This window comes from Crotalus tigris, unplaced genomic scaffold, assembly GCF_016545835.1.
Source record: "Crotalus tigris isolate CLP2741 ecotype Arizona unplaced genomic scaffold, ASM1654583v1 scf7180000018548.2558034, whole genome shotgun sequence".
Taxonomy (NCBI): Eukaryota; Metazoa; Chordata; class Lepidosauria; order Squamata; family Viperidae; genus Crotalus; species Crotalus tigris.
Window position 1 is genome coordinate 2,320,504 of NW_024097071.1, and position 22,144 is coordinate 2,342,647.

At 39.3% G+C, this 22,144-nt stretch overlaps 1 protein-coding gene across 1 annotated transcript in view; it reads right to left on the reverse strand.

Moving 5' to 3' along the window:
- Nucleotides 1-1,545: 1,545 nt before the first annotated feature.
- Nucleotides 1,546-22,144, reverse strand: part of LOC120312866 (gamma-aminobutyric acid receptor subunit beta-1-like) — a 137,353-nt gene continuing 116,754 nt past the window's right edge. The window contains exon 4 of the mRNA XM_039354165.1: nucleotides 1,546-2,068. Coding sequence (XP_039210099.1) covers nucleotides 1,955-2,068 — 114 coding nt within the window. The 3' untranslated portion in view covers nucleotides 1,546-1,954. The remainder of the gene's footprint in view (nucleotides 2,069-22,144) is intronic.

Genomic DNA, 22,144 nt, shown 5'->3' on the forward strand with positions numbered 1-22,144 from the left:
CAGGGACTTGATGCTGTGGCTGATGGTGGAGTAGGCAAAATGGCATGGGCCCTAGCAACTGGATTGGGACTTTGGTGAGAGGGTGGAAGCGATGGATAAGCCTTCGCCTTACTCCACTTTGAGTACTCACACTGAGCTATAGGAACCCCTTCTCTGACCTCCAGATGGTCAAATTTCTCCTTCAGCTGCTTGATTGAGGGACTGTGAACTACAGTCTGATACTTCCACTCAGTGGAGTTGTCCCATCCAGTCAATCCCTTCCCTTTATTCTGCGCTGCAGATGATGGAGCCTGGAGTGGAATTAACAGCTCCTCTTTGGCAGGCTTAGGGGTACTTCTGCGCTGAGGGATCGGTTCCGATTGGTAGAGGTCCACCAGGACGGTGGTCCCCTCTTGAGGCATCAGTTTCCCTGGCCGGATAATCTGGTTCTTTGGCCAGGCCCCCATCATCAGACTCTCTTTGATGACTGGAGCAGCTGCTTGTGGTCCAATAGCCAGCTTCTGGTGCAGCCCATCAAGAAGGACGAGGCTGCCTCCTTGTGATAGCGGGGTAACTTTTGTTACTCCTGCCTTTTCTTTGTCCTATGTGTTCTCCAATCAAGTTCCTCTTCCTCATCACTGACTGGCTGTAGCTGAATGCTTTTCCCAAATGAAGTATCAGGGCTGTCCTGCTGCAGCTGTGCTTCAGCCAAATCATTCTCAGCCAGCTGCTCATCCAGTGTCTCTCCCATCAACCACTCCCCTCACTTGGACTTGCAACCTCTGCCTCAGAGCTATTGACCAACTCCCATCCTGACATGCCTGAGACTGATTCAGCCTCCTCTGAACTGATATCTGGAGAGACATCTGGGGAAACATCTGGGGGAGTCATCACACCAGCCCAAGAATAAAACACTGAGACACAAACTGGGCAATGTGATATATGTAGTACAATGCAGTGAGACATGTACAAATCAACCACTTCACAAACACATGGCACAAAATAGGAGAACAAACCTATTAGGACAATATTCAGCAGTCCATCTGCATTTGAAAGACAAAGGAATATCAATCAATCAGAATAGAGCTGGAAGGGACCTTGTAGGTCTTCTAGTCCAACCCCCTGCTCAAGCAGAAGATACTATACCATTTCAGACAACTGACTGTCCAGTCTCTTTTTAAAACCTCAATTGATGAAGTACCTACAACTTCTGAAGGAACTATTCCACTGGTTAATAGTCCTCACTGTTAGGAAGTTTCTCCTTAATTCCAGGTTGCTTCTCTCCTTGATTAGTTTCCATCCATTGTTTCTTGTTCTGCCCTCTGGTGCTTTGAAAAATAAGTTGACCCCCTCTTCTTTGTGGCAACCTCTCAAATACTGGAATACTGTTTTCCTGCCCCCCACACTCCTTCTTTTCTCTAGACCAGCCAAACCCAAAACCTGCAACTGTTCTTCACTTGTTTTAGTCTCCAGGCCTTTAATCATCTTAGTTCCTCTTCTTTGCATTTTTTCCAAAGTCTCAACATCTTTTTATAATGGATGCAGTATTCCAGGTGTGGACTTACTAAAACTTTATAAAGTGGTACTAATGCTTCATGTGATTTTGATTCTCTGCCTCTGTTTATATAACCAAGGATAGTATTCGCTTTTTTGTCTGCCGCCACACACTGCTGGCTCATAGTCAGGTGATCATCCACTAGGACTTCCAGGTCCCTCTCATACTTACTGTTTTTGAGCCAGGTTTCACCTAATCTGTACTTGTACCTTTGGTTTTTCCTGCCTAAGTGTAAAACCTTGCTTTTCTCCACATAAAATTTCATGTTGTTGGGTAGGGCGCATTGTTCAAGCTTGTCAAGATCTTTCTGGTTCCTGGCCTTGTCTTCTAGGGCAGGGCTTTTCAACCAGTGGTACACGTACCACCAGTGGTACATTGGCACTGTCAGGTGGTATGCAGCCTTGCCCAGCCTAGCCAAGTTTAGCAGGGAGGGAACAAGCCAAAGCGGCACAGTGCAGGACTTGTCCTGAGAGAGTCCTCAAGAGCTGCAGGGCTGCTGGGGCAAGACAAAGGCTCCAGGATCTTCTGGCTCACCTGGAAGAGAAAGGAGGAGGGGGTAGAGACAGGAGAGGATATAAAAGAAGGCAATTTTGGTGGGAGAAAGAGAGAAAAAAGACTCTGGAGAAAGAGGCAGAAAAGAAAAGGCTTTTGTCAGAGAGAGAAGGGGGGAGGCTTTTGGAGAGGCATGTGCATGAGAATGGGAAGGATTTTGGAGGGACGTGTGTGTGAGAAAGAGAGTGAGAGAAAAGATTTTTTATAAGAGCAGCAGTGAAGAGAAAGGGAGAAGAGAAGAGAAGGAAGGAGATTGGAATGAGAAAGAGGAAGGGTCTGAGGGAAGTCCTCTCTTAGCACTTGGCCAACAGCAGCCCTTCTGCCCTTTTGCCATCCCCTTGCCCCCTTCTCCTGGCCTATCCTGGTGGTCTTCCATCCTATTGCTAAGGATGATTTGATTACAAAGCTGGGTCTCCTCACATGGAGAGGGAGTGGGCTGAATCACTTTGCCCTCCTGCATCCACCATGAGCAACCGGGCCAAGAAGAATGAGCACAGCAGCAGAAGCCTCAAGGAGGCTCCCTTGGGGAAGTGAGGCCGGACTGGGTTGGGCTGTGGGGTCCTGGTGTCCAGGGAGCTCAAGGGCTGAGCTGGGCACTTACCCTCTTCTTCCTAGGGCTCTGGACAGCCCACACCATTGTCTGGGAGTCCCCCACCTGGCCCAAGAGGGACGGTGAGGCTCCTCCAGTGGACCATGCCCTGGCACCCACCCCAGGCTCCCCCCTCCACCGGAAATCCCAGATCTCCCTCACAGGGAACCCCAACCTGAGTGACATAGCACTGGCCACAAATACCCACTTCTGCCTCCCAACAGAAACCACAATGCTGATTCAGCCCACAATGAAATCAAGTTCGACCTGATATAAAAGGACTGGAGGGGAGAGGAAAGGATATAAAAGGAGGAGTGGGAAGAGGAGAGGATATAAAAAGAGCAGGGGGGAGAGAGGAGAGGATATAAAAGAAGGAGGATAGAGGAGAGGATATAAAAGGAAAGGGTGCGAGAAATTTGTTAAATGAGTTTTGCCCCATTTTACGACTTTTCTGGCTACATTTGTTAAGTGAATCACTGCAGTTGTTAAATTAGTAACATGTTTGTTAATTGACTCTGGTTTCCCCATTGATTTTGCTTGTCAAAAGGTTGCAAAAGAAAATGACATGACCCTGGGACAGTGTGACCATCATAAATATGAATCAGTTGCCAAGCATGCAAATGTAAATCACATGACCCTGAAGATCCTGCAATGGTCATAAGTGTGAAAAATAGTCATAAGACACTTTTTTTCAGTGCTGTTGTAACTTAGAACAGTCACTAAGCAAACTGCTGTAAGTCAAGAATTACCTATACTTTCACTTTTTTCCTTTTTTTTGTCATCAAGTTTTTTACACCTTGCTAGGCGACTGGTGGTATTCAAATATTGCCATATCCTAAAAGTGGTACAATCAATGAAAAGGTTCAAAAGCCCTGTTCTATTCTTGCCAGCTTAGTGTCATCTGTAAATTTGATGTGTTTCCCTTCTATTCCCTCACCTAAGTCATTTATGACAATATTTTTTTTATTAAAAGTTTTAAAAATTTTATACAATATATATCCCAAATCCCTCCCACCCCTCCCCCACTTCCCAGAGCTGATTATAGGGTTACAAATAAACAATCATAATCTAACTAATATTACCCAACTATACTAACAATCAAATCCATAACATACTTTAACTCCTTTTCAAAATAAATATTAACAAATTAAAAATAAAAATAATAATATAATTAAACCATAATACTAAAAATAATATAAATTCAACCATATTAAACTATTAGTAATAATCTAAAATTTACTCATAAGCTAGATAATACTTTTTAGTCTCATATTTATTCTGAATATAATCTATCCATCTTCTCCAAACCAAAATGTATCTTTCTTGTGAATAATCCTTCAAATAAGCAGAAATTTTTGCCATTTCTGCTAAATTAGACACCTTAAGTATCCATTCTTCCATAGTAGGCATTGAATCTTTCTTCCAATATTGCCCCACCAGTAATCTTGCAGCTGTTATAAGATTCAACATCAAATTAATTTCTTTAACATCAAAGTCTACAATAACACCTAATAAAAATAATTATGGCATAAACTTTATCTTTTTCTTAAAAATCTTTTGAATGTTCCACCAACTCTTAATCCAAAAAGCTTTTATATTTCTACAAGTCCACCAAATATGAAAATAAGTTACATCTAAGCTTCCACATCTCCACAATATTGAAGAGTACTGGGCCTGAGACGTTACCGATGATGTAGCTGCCTATAGACCCTGGAGACGATTCTCTGTCCCCAGAGTCTGGAATTCTTTCACTGGCGGGCCCATCTGGGCTGAATGCCAGCCTGGAGGGATGGCCATCGAGGAGTGAACCTTTGAGGAAGGAACTCAAAACAGCCCCTGGAATTGGCAAAAGAAGGGCGGAGTGCTTTTGTGATCACCACCATCACCAGCTGATCGTCAGAGACAGAAGACAGCTGATTGAGAACAAGCAACTGCTCCGGGTGAGATAACTTCAATATTTATGGCAAACTGGACCTTTTTTTTAATTGACATTTTTATAAACTTTTTACAATAAAATACCCCCCCTCCCACCCCATAACCCTCCCCCCTCCTTCCCAGAGCTGAATACAGGGTTAAAGAAATAGAAAAAAAAACATACAAATTAAATGAACATCAATCCACTATACATACATCCAAAAAGATTTAAAGTACTTTAACTCCAATACATAGAAACTACAAATCAACCATACCCAGTTTAAACTATAAATTATTCAAAAGCTAAATAATACTTCCTAATCCCATATTTATTCTGTACAAAATTTACCCATCTTTTCTACACCGAAATATATCTCTCTTGTGAATGGTCTTTCAGATAAGCCGAAATTTTTGCCATTTCTGATAAATGAGAAACTTTGAGAAACCATTCTTCTATAGTAGGCAAGGAATCCTTCTTCCAATATTGCCCAATCAGCAACCTTGCTGCCGTAATAAAATTTAACATTAAGGTAATCTCTTTACCATCACAATCTACAATAATACCTAACAAAAATAATTGTGGTGTAAATTTTATCCGTCTATTAAAAATCTTCTGAATGTTCCACCAAATCTTAATCCAAAAAGCCTTTACATTTCTACATGACCACCAAATATGATAATACGTTGCATCCAGACAACCACATCTCCAACATTTGAGCTGTACATTCGGATACATACGAGACAACTTTTGTGGATCAAGGTGCCACCTATAAAATATTTTATAAAAATTTTCTCACAAATTTTGAGCTTGAGTAAATTTAACATTCCTCACCCAAATTATCTCCCATGTATCTAATAAAATCGGCTCTTCAAAATTCTGAGCCCATTTAACCATACAATCTTTAACTAATTCTGTTTCTGAATCCAATTCCACTAAAGCATTATAAACTCTTTTTATATAAGTTCTACTTTGATCTTTAATTTGTTTCATCAAATTCACATCTTCCATAGCAAAATCCACTTTTTGATCTATACTCCATCTTTCTAATAATTGCCTATACTGGAACCAAGAATAAATAATATTTTCTTGCATTAATTCCTCCATAGACTTTAATTGCCAATTATTCCCTTCCCACTTAAGCAATTGTTTATAAGAAATCCTATCCATTTTCACTCCTTTCCTTATCCCCTCTATTGCGAGTCCAGGAATTCCCCACAACAGTATTCTGAAATTTAATCTATAATATTTCTTCCAGACATGCAATAAAGCAATTCTTAAAACACGGGACTTAAAAACCCTATCCACCTTTTTATTATAAATTAAATATGCATGCCATCCAAATAATAAATCCCATCCCTCCAAAGAAAGTATATTTGAATTTGTTAAGTTAACCCAATCACTAATCAACGTTAAAACCACTGCATCATAATACAATTTCAAATTCGGCACCTTGAGTCCACCTCTCTCTCGAACATCTTGTATAATTTTAAGCTTAACTCTTGGTTTTTTCCCAGCCCAAATAAATCTATTAATACCCTTCTGCCATTCTTCTAAATTTATCTCTTTCTTTAAAATGGGTATCATTTGAAACAAGAATATAAGTCCGTAGTAGTAAAAAAAAAATCAATTCTTGAGAACGATTGCTGCCTATCAGAAAAAAATGTAAAATCTCTCTCTTCCGTATTATGTTCCCGCCAAATGTCTCTCAATTCCAAGTCATCTTTCAAATAAAAAAAAGCCTTAGGTAATTTAGCTTGCTTGAAGAAAATAGAAAGTCCTTTCTTGTCTTTATGTGTATCCAACACTCCATTCCAATCCCCCATCAAAATAACAGATCTATAATCCAATAAAATCAATTTTTGATGTAAAGACTTATAAAACTGTTTTTGTTGTTGATTAGGAGCATATAAACCCACTATAAGCAATTTCTTACCATACAATCCCACTTCAATCATAACATATCTTCCTTGAGAATCAGAATCTATTAATTTAGCTGACAAACTTTTCTTAACATAAATAACAACACCCCCTTTTTTTCCAGGAGCAGAAGATACAAAATGTGAACCCAATCGAGCATTAATCAAATATTTTTGATCCTTTAAAATAATATGAGTTTCCTGCAAACAAACAATATCATTATTATATTGCTTCAAATAATGAAATATTTTCTTCCTTTTCTGTGGAGAATTGAGGCTGTTAACATTCCAGGTCAGGAGCTTTGCCATCTCCTCCGACTGCCAGCCTGGAGAAGACTGCTTGAAGATCTGCCATCAAAGATCGAATCATCGAAGATCTCTTAGGTCTTGCTCCTCCCACAGGCTCAGAAACAGATTCTTGTGTAGATTCTTTAATTTCCTTCTTCTGTTGATCCTTTTCTCTTCGTCTATAAGTTGCTCGGGTCATTCTCTGTTCTTTCATCTCAGCAGACTGCTGTAACAACTCAACCTGTGCTTTTCCAGCTTTCATTGATGCAACATCTTCAACTAACTGCTCTCCCTCTTTCACATCCAATACTTTAAACCTTAGAGGTGATGATGAGCGTGCTCCCAGGACAGAAATGTAAAACTCTCTTGCCTTTGAAACAGTATTAAGTCTATAACGTGTCCCCGCATGGCTCACCACAATTCCAATTGGGATGTCCCATCTAAACGGCATCTGTCATTTTTTAAGTTCATCTGATAATCCTTTCTTCTTCTTAAAATTTTTGATGGAATCTCCTTTAAAATTATAACATCCTGAGCAGCAATCTGAAATCTCTTATTGTAAAATGCTTGTATAATTTCATTACGTAAAGATCTTTTTCCAAAGTAAATCACCACATCTCTTGGTAAATTTCTCTGCTTTGCAATCCATGAATTGACTCTGAATATTTTTTCTATTTCTCTCAATATCTCCTCTGGACCTCTCTCCAATATCCCAGCAATATCATTTGCCACCACCTCCCTCAGATTTTCTTGCATATTTTCCCTCAAGCCTCTGATTCTTAAAGCGAACTCCATTTCTCTATACTGAGACATAACAATTTCATCCTGTGAATTCTCCACTGTTTTTTTCCACACTTTCCACACGGTCTTCCAATAAGTCCACTTTATCTGCAACATCCTCAAGATGACAGTCCAGCTTTTCAACAACAGAGGCGAGTCCTTGCAGAGCCTGTACTATATTCTCCCTCATAATTTTATTTCTCTCTTCTAAAAGTTCCTTCACTTCTTCTCTAATTTGACACACAACATTACCCATAACATCTTGAATACCTTTTACCGTAAGTGGTGGTACAGGCGGAGAGGGTGGTGGTGATCTAGATTTAGGTTGTTGAGCTGTGAGTATTGCCGGAGAAGAAGCCACTATAGGCACAGCAGAGATCACTTGATGCTTCGAAGCCATTTTAAAAAGTTTTTCTCCTTCTTCTAAAATCCAAAAGACCAGAAAAAAAAAGAAGAGGGAAAAGAAAACCCCTCTTCTATTCATAAAGAGAAAAAAAAAGAATATATCCTTCTCATGCAAACACCCAAAGTCCCAAAAGTTACTAAAGCTTTATAACAAAAAATAATAATAATGAAAAAGTGAAAGTCCTTTCCTCACTTTCCTTTCATGCGCATGAGAAAAAGAAACCTCTCATCACCAAACTTCTTCCCACCCTCTCACCCATTGATCAAGTGTCTATGAAGCGGAGGGCAACTGAGGATATTCAGGTATTGGGTTAAATTCTTTCTCTGTGGCTACTTTGAAAGGCGTGTAGCCGGTGCTGCTGTGCACGGAATTATTGTATGCCACCTCCGCGAAAGGGAGGAGATCAGTCCAGTTCGTCTGTTGGTAAGAAACGTAGCACCTAAGATATTGCTCCACCATTTTGTTAGCGGCTTCAACGGCCCCATTGGTGGCCGGATGAAAAGCAGATGATAACCCTTGAGATGATCCAATCAATGTAAGGAAATTTCTCCAAAACTTCGCTGTGAATTGCACCCCTCTGTCTGAGATTATTCGCTTAGGGGCACCATGCAGCCGGTAGATATGTTTCAGGAACAATTTGGCCAGTCGTTGGGCAGATGGGAGTCCTTTGCAGGCGATGAAATGAGCCTGTTTCGAGAACAGGTCTATTACAGTCCAGATGACAGTATTTCCCTTACTTTCAGGTAGGTCCACTATAAAGTCCATAGCTATTTCTTCCCAGGGTTGAGAAGGGTCTGCTACGGGTTGCAGTAACCCAGGAGTTTTCCCCGGGATTCTTTTCATTGTGGCACATACAGTACAACTTTTTACATAGTTTTCCACATCCTTTTTCAGCCCCGGCCACCAGAATTGCCGGCGGGTGAGGTGTAAGGTTTTCAAATATCCAAAGTGTCCAGCCTGCTTTACATCGTGGCTGTGTTTGAGAGCATTAAGACAGAGCGCTTCTGGCAAATATAACTTCCCCCCTTTGTAAGCCAAGCCATCCCTGCATGTTAGGGACGCTTGATTATCTTTGAAGCATTGGTCAGTGAGGAGTTCTCGTTTTATTTTCTTCACTCCAGGGTCATCAGGACTGGGGACCCTGCGAGGTGTAAGTTGAGCAACAGTTTGTGGATTGGGAATAACTGCCTCGTTAACCTGCTCTCGTTCGCTTTTGTACTGGGGTAACCGGGATAGCTCATCAGCTAGAAAATTCTTTCCTCCTGGTATGTACTTTAGAGTGAAGTTGAAGCGGTTAAAGTACTGTGCCCACCATACTTGCTTTGGTGACAATTTGCGGGGAGTTTTCAGTGCCTCTAGGTTTTTGTGATCTGTCCATACCTCAAATGGCACCTTGCTCCCTTCTAGATAGTGTCGCCAGTTCAATAGTGCCCACCTAATTGCAAAGGCCTCTTTCTCCCAGATTGCCCATCTTCGCTCGCTCTCAGTGAATTTCTTAGAGGTGTAGGCACAAGGTTGCAGGATTCCATTTTTATTCTTTTGAAGTAACACTGCTCCAACCACCACATCACTGGCATCGGCTTGAATCACAAAGGGTTCCCCTGGGCAGGGGTGCTTTAGAACTGGTTCAGCGGCAAATACTCTCTTTAAATTCTCAAAATCTGTTTGACAGCTCATTGTCCATGCTAGTGGTTGGCCCGGTCATGGCTTCCCTCCTCCTTTGCCTGTTTTGAGTAGTTCTGTAAGAGGTAGGGCAATCTTGGCAAAAGAAGGGATGAATTGACGATAAAAGTTGGCAAAACCCAGAAAGCTCTGGAGCTGTTTGCGAGTCCTTGGTGGCTGCCATTCGATTATAGTTTTCACCTTGGCCGGATCCATTTCAATACCTTCATTGGAAATTCGGTAGCCAAGATAGTCTAATTGGGTTTGGTGAAATTCACATTTTGACAATTTGACATAAAGCTTGGCATTCAATAGTTTCTTTAACACTTCTCTCACTAGTTTTATGTGATCAGCCATATTTGTGCTGTATATCAGGATATCATCAAGATACACCAAGACCCCTTTGTACAAGTGATCATGTAGAACCTCATTAATCAACTGAATAAATACAGCGGGGGGCCCCCTGTAGTCCAAATGGCATGACTTTGAACTGATAGCTCCCCATAGGACAGTTGAAGGCAGTTTTCCACTCTTATTCTCACTCGGTAGTATGCCTCTCTTAGGTCTAACTTAGTGAAGACACTCCCCTTAGCCAGATGGGTCAATAAATCCTTTAGGAGGGGGAGGAGGTATTTATTTTCCACACTTACAGCATTGAGTCCCTTGTAGTCTACGCAGAGACGAAGGGACCCATCTTTTTTCTCTTTGAACAACACAGGGGCTCCCACGGAAGATTTGGCCTGTTCAATAAACCCCCTCACTAGGTTTTTGTTCATATATCGCTGCATCTCTTCCATTTCAAGGGGGGACATAGCATACATTCTCGGACGTGGAAGTTTGGCTCCGGGCACCAGTTTGATGGAGCAGTCATTGGGTCTATGAGGGGGCAGAGCATCACATTCTTTTTCACTGAACACCTCCGCTAGGTCCAAGTATTCTTTAGGGATGACTGGTTCTCCTGGAGTCAGTGAGGCGGCCATGTGTGCTCGCTCATTGGGTGGCCTAAGATGCCCAGTAACATCTGTTGAATCAATGGGGGGATCAGGCCCTATAAGTAGTCTCACAATTCTCATTCCTTTCTCCCACCAGATAAATGGCTTCCATTTGTCCAACCAGGTTAGTCCTAGGATTACCGCCTCGGTCATTTTTGGAGCCACCAGGAAACGAATAAACTCCCAGTGTGCACCTATTTCTAGGCGTAAAGGCTCAGTTAATTGTGTGATAAGAGTCCCTCCCATCAGGGAGCCATCGGCTTGCTCAAATCTCATCGGTTTGGAAAGCTGTTTTGCCCTTATGCCCATCTTCATGGCAAACGCCAGACTAATAATGCAGCGGGTGCATCCCGAGTCAATTAGTACGTTTGAGTCTATTTGTGCCTCAGACTTAGGGGTTATAAGTTTGGTGGCCAGTGAAAAAGGCAGGATTTGTCGACTCACCATTGGGTCGTTTTCTCCTTCATCGTCGCTATCAAAGAAGGGTAGAGCAGGGGCAAGTCCACCTCGAGTCTTGGCATCCTCCTGTGTGTGGGGTGTGACCTGGGCAACTGGTTCTTGTGTGAGTCGATTGGATTTTCCTCTCGTTAGCCGCTGAGCAGGTTTCTTTTGCATTGCCGGTCCTGGCTTGCTCTGCAGTCGAGGGTAGGGGACTGGACCGGTGGCCGCTCGGTGTCCTCCTTGTCCACAACGGAAACACTCGAAAGAAGGTCATGCAGGTGGCCTGGGTCTCTCAGCCCTTGCAGTAGTTGAAGGCTTTCGTGGGGGTGATTGCTGTCCAGGTAGTTCTGGTTGCTGTTTGGGTTCACATGGGGGAGGCTTTTTATAGCGAGAGAGCTTAACATCTAGCTTCACGGCTGTCTGGTACCACTCCTGCAGCCGATCAGGTATTTCTCGATAGATGCAGGCCTGAGAGAGGTGATCGTCTAATCCCTCAATGAAGAAATGGATGAGGGACTGCTCAGGCCACCCCTCTATTCGACCTGCTATCTTGCAGAATTCTCACACGTACTCCAGGGCAGGCCTCCCAGCTTGTTTTATTTTATGAATTTGTCCTGCTGCTTTGAGGCCAATGGATGGGTCCTCAAATCATTCTCTCAGACTTAAAAGAAAGCGGTGGGGATCTTCCAATTCGGGGGCTTGCTCGCTATATAAATGGTTCAGCCATTCAGATGCTTCTCCCTCTAGGTTGGACGCAATAACATCGACCATGGCCTCTGGTTCCGGGTACAGATAGGCCCAGCATTTCAAGTGAAAGCGCACTTGGTTGAGAAAAAAATCAGCTTCTCTGGGTCCCCATCAAAGGTTGCATTGAAGGGTGGTGCGAACACAGGCTGCTGTGGCCCCCACTGGGGCTGGTTCCATGGCTGCTGGGCCCTCTGCTGCTGGCCAGCGGGGTTGGATGGTGCCCACTGCTGCTGTAAGCCTCCCAATGGTGGCTGCGCAAGTGGGGGTTGTAGTGGTCTTCTTTGTTGTTGGGCTGCAGGGGGTGGTGGTGCCCTCTGCTGCTGCTGATCATTCATCAGCTGGGGAAACCCATCTACCCAATGCTGCCTCAGACTGGAATTCACCCTCTCTTCAGGGTTGGGGTCTCTGGCCGGTGAAGGCAGGGTCTGACAGGCTTCCTGCTGGGCTCCCCACTGCTCTTGTGGCCACCCCAGTTGCTGTAGGCTCCAACCGGGCTGCAGATTTATGCCCAGGGGTTGCACGTTTGGGGGCTGTAACCAACCTCCTTGCTGTGGCTGTTCTCCCCACAGTTGCTGATTTCCTGGCTTCTGTACCACCCCAAGACATTGCAAGGCCTCTATTGGTTGTGGTAAGTTCAGAGGACATGGATCAGCCACCTGCTGGGAAACCCAATTTCCCCCTTGCTGCAGAAGATTCAGATTGGGATTCTCTCTCTCAGGGCTAGAGCCCATGGCAGGAACATTTGCAATAGAAGGGCTGTAGGTTTCACTTTGTAGGAACTGATTTCTGGTTTCCATTTCTACGTTTTGAAATCTTTCCAACGAAACACCCATAACTGTGTTATCTGTCCATTCTGCTTTTGAAGTGTTCGCTCTCAGCTGGGAAATCTGCCAAATTCGTCTCTCCCCCTGCTTGTTGCCTGTCGCTTCCCCCCCCCCCTGGGGAAACTGTTGCAGCCATGGGACTGGTCTCAGGCAATCTTCTTTCTCCATAATGAGATCTTCCCCGAAACTTTGCCAGCTCCTCTCAAGCATAGGGCAGCTGATGGAGTTCGGGACCACAGGTCGTTTGAAAAGAATGTTGGATTCTGGCATTATGTCAAATGTTCCGACTAATGAAGCACTTCAAAGAACTTTCAGGCATGTTTCCTAAAGTCTTTATTACAGAGCTACAATTTTGCCGGTCACCATCATGAACGTATTGATGCCAGAATCTGACTTCCTCTCGCTGGCATCAATCTTTTCTTGCTAAACCCCTCCCTTGTCTTGCAGTCACAAGTCACATTATCCAATTAGTGTGAAAGTCAAAAGTTTATTTCCTCTTTCTTTCCCGGGCTTTTTCTCCCCCACTCTAAGCTATGTATTAACTCAGTAAATACCAGACAGTTTTGCATATTGTCAAAGCAAGAATATACAATATTTACAGCATTGACATGGGGTTTATAAAATCTGACCCCTGGATGACTGTTATTGTACTGTTTGTTTTGTTATGTTTTATGGTGTTTTTATTGTTAGCCGCCCAGAGTCCTCTGGGAGTGGGGTGGCTTATACATTTTTAAAATAAATAAATAAATAAATAAATAAATCAGGATTTATAACAGGGCGATATATGAAATATAATGTAAGACAAATTATTAATTTAATTGAATATTTGAATAAGAATAATCAGATTCCTGTGGCTTTTATATTTTTGGATGCTGAGAAAGCTTTTGATCAATTAGATTGGCAATTTTTATTCTCATTTGTAGAGAAAATGAATTTTGGGGATAAGTTTTTACATGCGCTTAAAGCTATATATCAGCAAAAATCTGCTCAAATTGTTGTTAATGGAGGACTGACTGAGACTTTTAATATTGAAAAGGGAACAAGACAAGGATTCCATTATCTCCATTGTTATTTGTTTTAACAATGGAGATTTTGTTGATTCAGATTGGAGAATCAAGGGTATAAAGATAAAAAAGAATGAGTATAAATTGCGGGCTTTTGCGGATGATTTGGTTTTAATTTTGGAACAACCAACTCAAGTGGTTGATTGTCTATTAGAACTTATAACACAGTATGGGAAAATTTCTGGTTTTAAAGTTAATAATCATAAGACTAAGATATTATCTAAGAATATGTCAATTAACGATAAGGAAAATTTAGTTAAATCAACAGGTTTTCAGATGGTGAAAAAGGTTAAATATTTGGGCGCATATTTAATGGCTTCAAATGGAAAATTGTATAAGAATAATTATGAATTATTATGGGCAAAAGTACAAAAGGATTTAAATGACTGGAAAAAAATTGCAATTGTCATTGTTGGGGAGAATTTCAGCCGTAAAAATGAATGTTGTACCAAAGTTTCTTTTCTTGTTTCAGATGATACCTATTTTAAAAAAAGACGTAAATTTGGAGGAATGGCAGAAGGGTATCAATAAATTCATTTGGGCTGGGAAGAAACCAGGGTTAAGTTTAAGATTTTGCAAGATGCCCGAGAAAGAGGAGGACTTAAAGCACCTAATTTGAAATTATATTATGATGCAGCCACCTTAGCTTGGATAAGTGATTGGCTTAATTTAACAAATAAGGATATTCTTTTTCTTGAAGGGTGGGACTTAAAGTATAGTTGGCATGCATATTTAATTTTTAACAAGAAAGTTGACCGGGCTTTTAAATCACATATCTTGAGGAATGCCTTACTTCGAGTTTGGAAAAAGTATTATTATAGGTTAAATTACAAAATACCTATCTGGGGGATTCCTGGACACACAATTGAGGAAATTTCTAAGGGGATGAACTTTGACAAAATCTCGTATAAAGAATTATTAATTTGGTCAGGTTTGGACTGGCATTTAAAAACTTTAGATGTATTAAGGCAAGAAAATATTTTACAGTCATGGTTTCAAGATTTACAAATAGTGGATAGGTGGACTGTAGATAAGAAAGAGGGAATAACATTAGAAGATGAAAATTTGGTAATTCGGATTAAAGATTAGAATCAGGCTCCTATAAAAAGAATTTATAATGCTTTAATAGAATTAGATTCGGAAACAGAATTGGTTAAAGACTGTATGGTTAAATGGGCTCAGAATATCCAGGAACCGATCCCATTGGATTTATGGGAGATAATTTGGATCAGAAATGTTAAATTTACACAAGCTCAAAATTTGAGGGAAAATTTTTATAAAATGTTTTACAGATGGCATTTAGATCCTAAAAAATTATCTTGTATGTATCCAAATTTACAACCCAAATGTTGGAGATGTGGTAATACGGATGCGACTTATTTTCACGTTTGGTGGAATTGTAAAAAGGTAAAGGCTTTTTGGACTATGATTTGGTGGAACATTCAAAAGATTTTTAAAAGGAAGATAAAGTTTACTCCTCAATTATTCTTATTGGGTATTTTTGTGGATTTAGATGATAAAGAAATTATTTTAATGTTGAATTTATTAACTGTAGCAAGGTTACTAGTAGGTTCATATTAGAAGAAAGATTCGTTGCCTATTTTAGAAGAGTGGATATTTAAAGGTTCTAATTTTGCAGAAATGGCAAAAATTTCTGCTTATTTAAAGGATCATACACAAGAAAGATATATTATTGTATGGAGAAGATGGATAGATTATATTCAGAAGACGTACAGGACTATAAAGTTTCATTTATTTTATGAGTAAATTTTATAGTAAATGTTGTATAAGAGATTTGTTTATGATGATGTAATTTAAGGGGAGTTAAGGGCTAAGTATGATTTTTTTTCTTTCCTTTTCTTTTTTCTTTTTTATTGTATATTGTATATTGTTAATTTTGTTATTAATAACCCTGTACTCTGCTCTGGGAAGTGAGGGGGGGTTGAGGGTGGGTGGGTGGGTGAGTGGGTGGGTAAATAGGTAGAATAGGATAATATAGATATGGTAATTTATGAGAGAGGTGCTGCTTGGGCATTTCCCCTATGCTGTATTCCTGTATTTGAGAGGGATGAGAGGGGAGGGAGGTGAAGGGAGGAAGTAGGATGGTAAGAGGAGAAGGGGAGGGGAAAAGAGTAGTGAGGGGAGGAGAGAAAGAGGAGGGAAGTAGGAAAGGTATTAGAGAGGGTGGATGCAGCTTGGGGGGAATGAGCAAGTGACACCTATGGTTATGGTTATGATTATGAATTTATTTTATTTTGTAATTTTGTTGTATATGTTGGATAAATGGAAAATACAAAAATTTTTATTAAAAAAATATTGTTGGTGGCAATATATGCCCCCAATGAGAAACAAGAGCAATTTTTTCAACAACTATACGACAAACCTGTGGACTTAAACTACCATAGTCTTTGTATACTGGGAGACTTTAATGCAATTGTGGATGCAGTTCGAGACTACAAAAGCCATAAACAAGGGAAGAAAGGAAGTAATATTTTACCTAAATCTTGTTTAAAAATGAAAGATGAACTATGTTTGCAGGATATATGGCGAGAGATGAATCCAGGAAAGACACAATATACTTTTTAGTCTAACAGGCATAAATCTTGGTCAAGAATTGATATGATATGGATCTCCCATGACTTGAAGACTATGATACAGGAAGTTGAAATAGAATCAAATATTTGGGCAGACCATAACCCAATTAAAATGACCTGGAAAGGATCTAAGAAAAGATTGAGATGGTCTCTGAATAAATCTATTTTGAAGGAAAAAGAATTTTTACAATTAGCAACAAAAGAAATGGAATTTTTTTAAAGATCAATAAAAAGGAAGATACTTCTATTCAAAATGTTTGGGACACAACAAAAGCATACTTTAGAGGTTTAGCTATAACCTATGCTGCTAAAAAAAAACAAAGAAAAGAGAATCACACAGTCCAAATTGAAAAAAACAGCTTGGTATATTGGAGCTGGAGTTATAAACTGATCCACAAAATAAAAATTTGAAGATACAAATGGATTTAATAAAACATAAATTAAATCTACTTGAGACTGATACTATGGCACAACAGATTAAACGAGCCAAACAGAACTTTTTTGAAAATGGTAATAAACCGGTTAGATGGCTTGCATATAGATTGAAAAAAGAAAGAGGAAAAAAGATCAGTAAGTAAATTACTGAATGAAAACGGTGAAATACACTGTCATAATGATGGCATTAAAAAATCACTAAGGCCTTTTATGAGCTACTTTATAAGGCTGAGATGATTTCTGAAGAGGCAATTTAGGACTATTTAAAAAAAGCAAATCTTCCAAAAATATCAGAAAATATGCAACAGAGGTTAAATGAGAAGATATCAATGATGGAGATCATAGAGGCAATTAAAAGACAAAAGAAAGATAAGACATCGGGGCCGGACGGACTACCTGCAGAATTTTATGTAGCTTTACAAGATACTGTGACTCTTTTTCTGAAGGACTTGTATAATGAAACTTTTATACAGACAAAAGTTCCGAACTCATGGACTGAAGCTAATATTACCTTGATACCTAAAGAAGATACAGATCCTACACAAATTAAAAACTATAGGCCAATATTGTTACTAAATGTGGATTATAAAATCTTTGCTGCAATTTTGGCAGAAAGAATGAAAAAATTTTTAATAGAATTTATTCACCCAGACCAAAATGGCTTTCTTCCTAATAGACAGATAAAGAACAACTTAAGGATTATTTTAAATAGTTTGGAGTATTATGAAAATCATCCAGGGAACCAGATGGCGCTTATATTTCTTGACGCACAAAAAGCATTTGATAATTTAAATTGGCAATTTATGTTTCAACAACTACAGGAAATGGACTTTGGTGAAAACTTTATTAAAGCAATCCAAGCGATCTACAAGAAACAATCAGCAAGGATACTTATAAATGGAGATTATACAGAGAGCTTTGATATTAAAAAAAGGCACGAGACAGGGATGTCCACTCTCCCCACCTGCTATTTATTTTTACTCTGGAGGTATTGACTAGAAACATGAGGCAAGACATAGAAATTAAAGGTCTTGAGATTAAAGACCAGAAATATAAATTACAGGCTTTCGCGGACAATCTGGTCTTTATCTTAGAGGAGCCTTTGGAAACAGCCCCTAAACTTTTGCAGAAAATTGAGAAATTTGGAGAAGTGGCTGGACTGAAAATAAATAGGGAAAAAACTAAAGTGTTAACAAAAAAATTAACTGATAAACAGAAAACTCAACTCGCCAAAAAGACAAATCTTCAAATAGTTAAAAAAGTTAAATATTTAGGTATCTATCTTACGGCGAAATATACATTACTAAAAGAAGATAATTACAAATCGATTTGGAAAAATGGGAAAATCCCCAACTATCATTGCTAGGAAGAATAGCGACTGTTAAAATGAAGATTTTACCAAAGCTATTTTTTTTATTTCAAACAGTTCCTGTAAAGCTGGATAAGAATTTTTTTGACAATTTAAACTCAATGATATTAAGATTTATATGGCAAAGAAAGAAAGCAAGAATTAAATCTAAACTTCTACAAGACTTGAAAGATAGAGGGGGTTTGGACTTCTGGATTGGAGACTTTATTATCAAGCAGCTATTTTGCTTTGGCTTAAAGAATGGATTACTCTGAGAAATAAGTGAATTCTCTATTTAGAAGGATATGACCTTCAACTAGGCTGGCATGCCTTTTTATGGTATGAGAAAGCTAAAATACATAAGTACTTTCAAAACCATGCTATAAGAAATGTTTTACTGTCTGAATGGGAGAAAGTTAGATACAAAATATATATGAAAATTCCTGAGTGTCTTTCAACGATGGAAGCATTTGCTTACCCGTATTTGATTAATTATGATAAACTTGTTAGTTATAAAGATATTTTGGACAAGGACGGAAAACTCAAAGACAAGCAAGCCCTTCAACAACAAGGTATTGACTTAACATGGTGGTCCTATTTGCAAATTCAAACAAGATATGAAAAAGACATAAAAATAATGGGATTTTACAAAGAGCTGACTCCACTTGATAAAATACTTTTAAGAACAGATGAACATTTGATTAAGAAGCTTTATAAATACTTATTAAATTGGAAGATGGAAGAAGAAAAGTAAAAGAGACAATGATAGTATGGGCAAAGAACTTTGGATATTCTATAGAATTAGAAGACTGGCAAAAACTGTGGGATAAAAATATCAAACTTACTAAAGCAGTAACATACAAAGAAAACTTATATAAAATGTTTTATAGATGGCATATGACACCAGTTCGCTTAGCAAAAATGTTTAAAAACTTATTGGATACATGTTGGAAATGTAAGCAAAAACTGGGTACTTATTATCATGCCTGGTGGACATGTTCTATTGCAAAAAAAATTGGTCTAAGATTCATAGATGGTTAGAAAAGATGATGAAAATCCAGATAGAATTTAAACCGGAACTGTTCCTGTTACGTATATTAAGACCTAACTATGGCAAAGAAAATGATTATTTAATATTACATGTATTAACAGCTGCAAAAATAGTATTTGCCCAATTTTGGAAAAATGAAAACCTACCATCAGACCAGATTATAATTTTGAAAATCCTAGATTGTGCAGAAATGGACAGATTAACGTTAGAGATGAAGGAAAAAGAAGATTCAATCTTTTATAAAACCTGGGGAAAATTTTATCAGTGGGTTGAAACACGTTAGAATAAGAAGAGATTTTAGAGTTTTACTATATTAAGTATTAAGGTTGATGATTGGAAATAGTTGTTATGCTATTAACTATGTTAATTATTTAAAAGAATATCAGTCTTTTACCAAATGTCAGTTGTAACTATATCGATTTATTCTTATAAATGTCTAGTATTATATAAACAATAATACTTAATATGAAGATCCTGACGACAGCTTGTTCACTGAATTATGTATTTAATGTAGTTATCCACACCCTGTCCCTTTTATCCCAATTTTCTTATACCCACACCAACCCTATCTTTTCCCTACCCATATAAAATCTAATAATTTATATATATTTTTAAAAAAGAGTACTGGGCCTAAGATGGAACCTTGTGGTACCCCACTGCTTACTTCCCTCCAATGTAGTACCATTAAGGTCTACTCGTTGAATACAGTTTGTCGGCCAGTTACAAATCAATCTGGTTGTGATGCTGTCTATCCCACATTTTTCTAGCTTAACAAGAAGTAGATTGTGGTCTACTTTATCAAATGTCTTACTGAAATCTAAGTACACTATGTTCACAGCATTGTGCTGGTCTACAAGTTTAGTCACTTTGTCAAAGAATGAAATAAGATTGATTTGGCATGATCTGTTTTTAACAAACCCATGCTGGCTTTTAGTTATAACTTTATTTGTTTCTAGATGTTTGCAGATCTGTTTTTTTGATTATCTTTTCCAGTATCTTCCCAGGTATTGATGTTAGGCCAATTGCTCTGTAATTTCCTGGGTCTGCTTTTTCCCCCTTTTTTGAAGATGGGAACCACATCAATTCTTTACCAATTCTCGGGTAATTCCCCGTGTTCCAGAATTTTTGAAAGATATGATACAATGGTTCTGAGATAACATCTGCCAACTCCTTCAGAATTCTGGGATGTAATCCATCAGGTCCTGGTGATTTATATTCATCAAGATTAGATAGGTGTTCTCTAAACATTGTCTTGCTTATTTTATTTTTTATTTCTAGTCTGTCTTTTAGAGTTAGGGTTTGGTATGTTGGGGTATAGTTTGTTTTTGCATGAAGACTGATGCAAAGAATGAGTTAAGCATTTACTTAATAATTTAATCCCCAAATTACTACAGCATTCTTTCACACCTCCAGCATTCTTCCCCTCCCAAATACCCTCTCCCCCTTGATTATGGCAATTGCTAGTGAGCTTCAAAGAAAGCGAAGATAGGCATCTGACATTCATCTCCCCTTTTCAGAGGCATTAGCCCTGGAAAAGAAAGAAATGAAAATTTAAATAAGAAATTAAGTGGAATTAGGCATTCAGGGTTTTGGGGGATATTTCTGGTGGAAAGAATGCAAAAGTCTGGCTGCCCAAATGTGATGTCCATCAACCCACTTGGATTGGGATGCAGGGAAATGTTTCCACACAATTAGGTACTGCATTTTCCTCTTGTGTTTTTGAGAGTCCAGGATTTCTTTTACTTCAAAGTGTTGCTCTCCTCCTATAAAAATGGGAACAGGTAGCGAAGTAGGAGGTGGGCAAAAGGGAGAGGTGACTTCTGGTTTTAGTAGGCTATAGTGGAAAATGGGGTGAATTCTTTTCAGGTTTTTTTGGCAGTTCTAGTTGCACCATGACCAGATTTATAATTTAGCTAATAGATAATGGGCCTATGTATTTAGGGCCCAATTTTTTGGATTGCTGGTTGGACTGTATGTATTTAGTAGAAAGGTATACTCTGTCACCCACTCTTTTGGCTTGGCGTGTTTTTTATCACCTTACCACTTGTATGCTTCCCGCACCTCTTCTAATGTTTTGCGGGAACATATTTTGCAACTGTTGTATCCACTCCATTAATGAGGGGGGTTGGGGTTTCTCCTGAGGTAGCTTGGGGATTGCTACAAAGTCCTGACCTGATTCTACCTTAAAGGGAGTAAATTATATGGCACCTCTGCAAATGGCAAAAATCAGTCCAATTGTCTTGTTGGTAATGTAGCATCTGAGGTATTGTTCCAGCATTGAATTGGCTATCTCATTACCCCCCCTCCATTCATTTGAGGTTGATGGCGGTGCCCATCAATTTCAAAAATTCACACCAAAAATGTGAAGTTAATTGTACCCTCCCGGGCAGAAATGATGCAATCACGGACATCATGCAGCCAGTAGACATGTTGTACAAATAGTTTAGCTAAGATGCAGGCTGCTGGGACTTGGGGGCATGGGATGAACTGGACTTATTTTGTGAATAAGTCCGTGACTACCCAAATTATGGTGTTCCTTGTACTCTCCAGTAATTCAACTATAAAGTCCATAGAAAATTATTTCTAAGGTGCATTGGGATTCTCCATTGGTTGTAGGAATCCTATGGGTTTTCCTGGTTGTCTTTTAACTGAAGCACACACTGGGCAGCTGACCACATACTGTAGCTCTCAATGTCTTTTTTGAAGGACAGCCATCAAAATTGCTGCTTGACCAAATGCAATGTTTTTACAAAGCCAAAATGCCCTGCCGCTTTTGAGTCATGGCAGGTCTGCAAAATAGTAGCACACAAGGGGGCAGGAACATATAGGTTTGCCCCAATCCAGGCCAGTCCATCCCTCAGAATGCATTCCTCTTTGTGAGCTATTAACTATTCATCATTTTAAAAAGGAATTCTCAGTTTGTCTAGTATTTCACAGTGGATGCCTGGTTCAGCTTTTTCCTGGCCTCTGATTATTACTGTTGCTGCCAACTGGTTTGACAGGATG